The 6442-nt window shown below is 44.2% G+C and overlaps 1 protein-coding gene across 4 annotated transcripts in view; it reads left to right on the forward strand.

The window, feature by feature from the left end:
- Positions 1 to 6442, forward strand: part of CUNH1orf27 (chromosome unknown C1orf27 homolog) — a 52156-nt gene that overhangs the window by 21304 nt on the left and 24410 nt on the right. For all 4 annotated transcript variants that reach the window (XM_019501727.1, XM_019501728.1, XM_019501730.1 and 1 more), the window contains 2 exons: positions 275 to 370; positions 1239 to 1304. In XM_019501727.1, coding sequence (XP_019357272.1) covers positions 275 to 370; positions 1239 to 1304 — 162 coding nt within the window. The remainder of the gene's footprint in view (positions 1 to 274; positions 371 to 1238; positions 1305 to 6442) is intronic.

Raw genomic sequence — 6442 nt, forward strand, 5'->3', positions numbered from 1 at the left:
ACTATGTAGATACTTATAAAAATAACTTTTTATTTGGTGATATTAATTTCATTTATAAAGCCAGAAGTGTTTAGGAAATGTGACTTGAGGCTTATTAACGTGTTGTCTGTTATTGTACAAAATGTGGCTTACAGGTCTGAAGACTGGTAAAGATGTTCTACAGGCATTTTAAGTCTTGTAATTTGGCAACACTAAACAGTCTTCTTTGCTTTTACTGTAGTTTTCTTCCCAAAATGTATACTGAAAAAACTTTATATGCTCTTGTTTTTTAAAGAATGGGTTAACTCGGTGGGCAAAACAGATAGACGAAGGTGTTTTTCTGATCAATGGGCAAATTAAAGAAGAGGATGCAGAGTTATTGGAAGGACAAGTGAGTGCTGTGTAAATGAATTACAGGTTGGCTATAAATACGAAACATTTTTGCACGGTAAATTTGGTGGGGGGAAGGCCTTCCTTAGAACATTTTGGTTCTTACTGACATGTTCCATATATAAAAGAAAGTATTGTCCTTAGCAGTGAGAAGAAATGGAACATATTAGGGGGAAGAATTACCCTATAAGAACTATTCTGAATACTATAGGGTTTTTTGGTTTTGTCTTTAAATTGCCATTTATTTTTGTTGTACTCTATTAAAATAAAGAAGCCCATGTAAGATGCTTATAAGAGGGGGGGAGAAAACATGGCACTTTGTTTTACTATCAAATCTGCTATTTTGTTGTTCACCCCCCTTCTCCGCAGGGGGGAAAAACAAACAAATAACTCCTAGCATATTTTGTTAAAACATGTCCTTATGGTCTTTTTACATATCGCTTTCTAAAACAGTGGTTCTTAACCTTGATAGACTCAAGACCTTACACTTTCCAAGGAGTGCCATAGATTGTTTTTTGATTAAAGGAAAATAATAGAGCAGTCCTTCTGTTGCAAAAAAACCCACAAAAAACTGCAACAAGTTAGATTCTTTTTGACACTGCATTTCTATTTCAAATATTTGGGTTAATCTTGTCAGTTATGGGTACAGGTTTCCACACCAAATAATGCTAATATTATGCAGCATCCTACATCATGCTTAAGGGTCCCATGGCACCCCTGGGTGCTGTTGCTCCCTGGTTGAGAAACATTATTTAAACCTACAGTATAAAAGACACTGACATAGGGATGATGGCCACAAAGAACACTGCTGTAGCAGATCTGAATAAATGTTCCATCTGTTTCATGTATCATTTTTTTTCTTCTCTCAGAAAAAGTCAAGGGGAAATAGTCAACCCAGTATTCAAGCCTTTGATGTCAAGGTTCTGACACAGCTGGTAAGCATAATGCGTAGAAAATACCAGGAAAGCTGAGTTCAGTATTATAAACAATTTAATTCTGTGATCTTTTCATATCCTGTTCAATTTTGAGGCCAGAAGCAGGCACATATTATGTCCCTATCTGTAGCCTTAGTGGGGTCCTTGTTGGTATATGGTTCTCCCATACGTGGGCAGACCAGTAGGTGTTACTATGTTCTGAAAGCTTCCTTCACTTTGATACATGGTGGTTGTGTTGTTGCATGTTAATTCTAGTCTTACTGTCCTGTGTTCAGAGACAGCTCAAGCTTCTCCATGTTGGCCAGTCATACACTGTGCCTGCAGGGAGATGTTCAGCATTTTTGATGTTCATCCTGACTCCCTCCTGCGATCACCACAGTTTTTTATTGGTGTTGCTGGTAGTGTTTCATCTAGTTGTTCTAAAGAGGAAAATGTTCCGTGATATTAGTTTACTGGGAGCAACGATGTGGCCATGGAGTGGGTGCCCCTCGTCTCTGATCAGTCCTCTTATAGCTAATTTAAGGAGTGGAGTGCATCTTAAAATCCCATACAAGGTCAGTGGGGAAGTAGGTAGCTGCTATATCATAAGGCCACAAGTGACTATTTCTGATTCTAGTCTCTAGATCTGTGTAACACAGACTGTACCATCTCCCTTTGTTCCTGTATCTCATAACTTCTAGTTCCACTTGGCTTTCTGGCTTGCTCTCTGAGTCTTATTACATGTAATGAGTGTGTCAGGTCTCTGCCAATACTTTTAACTCTTGCTTTTTTTTTTGGCTGAGGTGTGGTAGAAAGTTGAGGACTGTTGTTATCTTATTGGCTAATTGCCCATCAAGAATGACGGATTTCAGGGAGTGTTTATATGGCCTCCCCATGCCCCCTGTTCACCCTTTGGGGCTGGCCATGTAAAGACTCCCTCTGCCACCGCCTCCTTGAGCCTCCGGTGCGGGGGCTTTCGCCCCCCGCCTGCCTCCGCCTTGCAACAGGGCTTCGCCCCACCTCCCCTTCCTGCTCTTCTCCCTCCCTATGTGGCCCTTGGGCCCAAATAATTGCCTGCTTCTGGCCTAGATCATCCCTGATCAGTGGCTGTCCAACCTCTTCTTCAGCACCTCCAGTGATGGAGAATCCACAACTTCCCTACACAATCTATTCCTTTGCCTCACTTACTTCTAACAGTAGAGAAGTTTTTCCTGATATCCAATCTAACCTTCCTTTGCTACAATTTCAATCCATGGGTCTGCATCATCCTCTGCAGCAAGAGAGAAAAGGAGTTTTCCCTCTTCTTTATGGCAGTTCTTTCGGTATTTGAAGACTGCTATCATATCTGCTCTTAAGTGTCTTTTCTGCAAGCTGAACATGCCTAGCTACTTCAGCCTCTCATCTGACTTGCTTTCTAAGCCCTTTGTCATCTTTGTTGCTTGCCTCTGGACACTCTAACTTCTCCACGTCCTTTATAAAATGTGGAACCCAGAACTGCATACACTACTCCAGATGAGGCTTCACTAGCACTGAATAGAGAGCTGCCAGCACCTCCCATGTCTTGCATCTAATGTTTCTGTTGATGAATCCCAAAACTGCATTGGCCTTTTGTGCTGCTGTATCACACCGCAGACGTCTTTGATCTACCAAGATTCCTAAGTCTTTTTCCATAGCGCTGCCATCCAACCAGGTGTCACCTATTTTATATTTGTGTTTATGATTATTTCTCCTGAGGTGTAGCACCTTGCATTTGTCCACACTGAGCTTCATCCTGTTAGCAATAGCCCAATTTTCCAATCTGTTGAGATCCTTCTGAATTGTTCTTGCATCCTCCAGTGTGTTCGCAATCATTCCCAGTTTCATGTCTTGTACAAACTTGCTCAAGAAGCTTTCTATGCAAGCATCCAAATCATTAATGAACGTGTTGAACTGCATTTGAAACTTCCTGCCATTCTGACATGGATTAATTTATAATTACCCTTTGCTTGTGGCTGTTGAGCCAGTTATCTTTTCACCTGTGAGAGGGCTGTCCTGCAGTTGTCCAAGCCAGCAAGTCTTCCCTGAGGTGATTCCTTTTCTCCCCCTCAACTTAAGGCACCTGGCTCCTGGCAGTCCACAATGCTCCCGCACTCACCCATGCATCAGGGTTTGCAAAGAAGTATTTTCCTTTTTCTTACTCACCTGCTGCCTCTCTTGAAGTCTGTCTCTTCCAGCGTCCTCCAAGATTACAGGTATGATCTTTCTTCCACCTTCCGGAGTCCCTGTGGTTTTCTTCTTTTTCTTCTGGTGCCTGAAGGCAAAAATCAATGCCCCGTTGCTGTCTTTTATCCCCCGGTTTTTGTGGGCTAATCACCTGCACCTTTCCTGGGTGTGTGATGTCTGCCACCTGGCAGAGTTCATTGTCGGGTCAATCCTGCCTGACTCTAAGTAACAGGGCTTCTGCCTGAGTCCCTGATACACCCCTCCCCTCTAAGATCAGTAGTCTTCCTCGTCCAGAAACAGCCCTCCGTTGCAACCAAGAAAAAGAAAAAACAACAAGGAGGAAACAGACAAGAAACGAATGAGTTCTTCTAAAGCTGGTATCTTCATTCACCTTCTGACAGGTAAGCCTTGTTTGCTGTCTGGACGAGAGGGAAAGTCAACGTTCCCACACCGTCTCCCTGCACGATGTCTTACTGCAAAATAAAAGGGTTGTAAGGCCAGGGACCACCTCATTAGCCTAGCATTATCTAGCTTTGCTGTCCTCAACCAGTGAAGGGGTGCGTGGTCAGTTATCAACACAAATTCCCTTCCGAGGAGATAATAATGAAACAATTCTATTCCCCACCAGACAGCTAAACATTCTCACTCAATTGTAGAGTAGCGAGTTTCTGCGGGGTTTAACTTTTTACTGGCAAAAGCTATGGGTCGTTCCTCGCCCTTGTCTTCTTGAAAGAGAATTGTCCCCAGTGCTACTCCTGCGGCATCTGTCTGTAAGTAAAACATCTTCTGAAAATCTGGAGTGTACAATACTGGGTGTTGGCACAGAGTGATTTTTACTTGCTCAAAGGCGCAGAGTGCTTTTGTGTTCCATTGCACTGGGTTTTGATGACCTTTGGTTAATTCTGTTAAGGGAGCCGCCTTTTCTGAGAATCCTGGTATAAAACGTCAATAGTAAATGGCGAGCCCCAGGAAGGTTCGTAATTGTTTGAGTGTCTTTGGCAAAGAATGTTGCTGTATAGCCGCCACTTTGTCTGCCACTGGTTTTATGAGTCTCTCTCTTTCCGAGTGCGCGCTTCCTGGGATTGGCCGTGAGCACTGCCTGCCTCAGTTCCTTCAGTACCTGACATAGGTGTTGATGGTGCGTCTCCCAGTCCTGTGAGAAAATGATGATATCATCCATGTATGCTGTGGCATACGTCTGATGTGGTGCTAATACCTGTTCCATCAACTGCTGGAAGGATGCAGCTGCCCCCTGGAGCCCAAATGGCTTTCACCTAACTTGGAACAGGCCCCATGGAGTGCTGAAGGCCATCTTTTCTTTATCAGCAACTGTCATATAAATCTGCCAATAACCCTTGGTCAGGTCCAAGGTGGATATATATTGGGCCTGACCAATTTTCTCCAGCATGTCATCCACTTGTGGCATTGGAAAGTCATCAAATATAGCAATTTCATTAATCTTGTGGTAGTCAATACATAAGCATATCGAACCATCTGTTTTTGGTACCACCACCATCGGACTTCTCCACAGACTTCTAGACTCCTTGATGATTTCCAGTTTCCTCATTTGGTCGATCTCTTGTTTTACTGTTGGCCAGAGGTGACGAGGTAGCCTTGTCCAGTGATTACGTATCAACTGTCCCGGCGGTGTTAAGATTTGGTGGTGGACGCCTTTAGCTAAACCTGGTATCTCCCTGAACATGTCACGGAATTCTCGTACTAGGACTTTCACATCTTCTTGTTGTGGGATGTTTAATTGGTTATCAATTTCTGGTTCTCTGGGAGAGTTTTAGGCCCTGAGGTACCGACACCTCCTCTTCATCAAATTCATTCACTTCCTTCATCAACCACCTGTCTCGCTGTCTCCACCTCCGTAACAGGTTGATGTGGTAAATCTGGTTCCTTCGGGTAGGCGTGTTTCAGAGAAACTCATAGTTGACTGGTCCTGTCTGTCTTGTTACCCGAAAGGGTCCCTGCCGCCAGGACAAGATCTTATGGGAGTTATCAGGAAGTAATACTAACACCCAATCTCCTACTTGTAATTCTCTGTCCGTGGGCCGGACGTCATAATGTTGCTTTTGTCTCTCCTGGCATTGACTCAGATTCTGTTGAGCTATTTCTTGAGCTTTCTCCAGGTGTTCCCGGAAGTCAGCCGTCACTTGTGATAAAGCTACCTCACCACCCTCTCTTTTCCATTCTTCACAGATAAGATCAAGAAGTCCCCATGGACTATGACCATAAACTAATTCAAACGGGGCATACCCTGTTGAGGCTTGCAGGGCCTCCCTTACGGAGAAGAGTAGAGGGGGTATCATGGCATCCCACTCCCAGGGATCCCCTTGGATGCAAGCCCGAATCATTCCCTTCAGGGTGCAGTTAAATTGTTCTACTAATCCATCTGTCTGAGAGTGATAGAGGTACATAATTGCTTAATCCTCAAAACTTGGCAGACTCCTTTTAGGATTTTAGACATAAAATTCTTCCCTTGATCAGTAAGGATCTCACAGGGAATGCCTACCCATGCAATCCACTTCAGGAGGGCCCCTGCTATTACCGTAGCTGTTACTGATCTTAGGGGCACTGCTTCAGGAAAGTGGGTAGCACAGTCAATGATCACCAAAATAAACTGGTCTGCTCCCGGGGCACGGCCCTGCCACATCCAGGGCAATCCGGTTGAATGGGAGCCCTGCCAGGGGCATGAATATTAGGGGTACCCTAGTAGGTTTTATGCTTCCTGTCTTTTGACACTTGGGGCATGCGGCACAAAACTTTTCAAACATTTTGTAAAGGCCAGGCCAGAAGACCCGCCATTTCATACATGCCTCCATGTTATTTCATCCCAGATGCCCTCCCATGGGAAGCCTGTGGGCAACCCGTAGTAGTCTCCCAATATTTGCGAGGAATAAGGATCTGACTCCTCCCCATCTTCATGCCTTTCCACCCGATAGAGGATGCCT

The sequence above is a fragment of the Gavialis gangeticus genome, unplaced genomic scaffold (genome assembly GCF_001723915.1).
Source record: "Gavialis gangeticus isolate Ggan-Ray unplaced genomic scaffold, GavGan_comp1, whole genome shotgun sequence".
Classification (NCBI taxonomy): domain Eukaryota; kingdom Metazoa; phylum Chordata; order Crocodylia; family Gavialidae; genus Gavialis; species Gavialis gangeticus.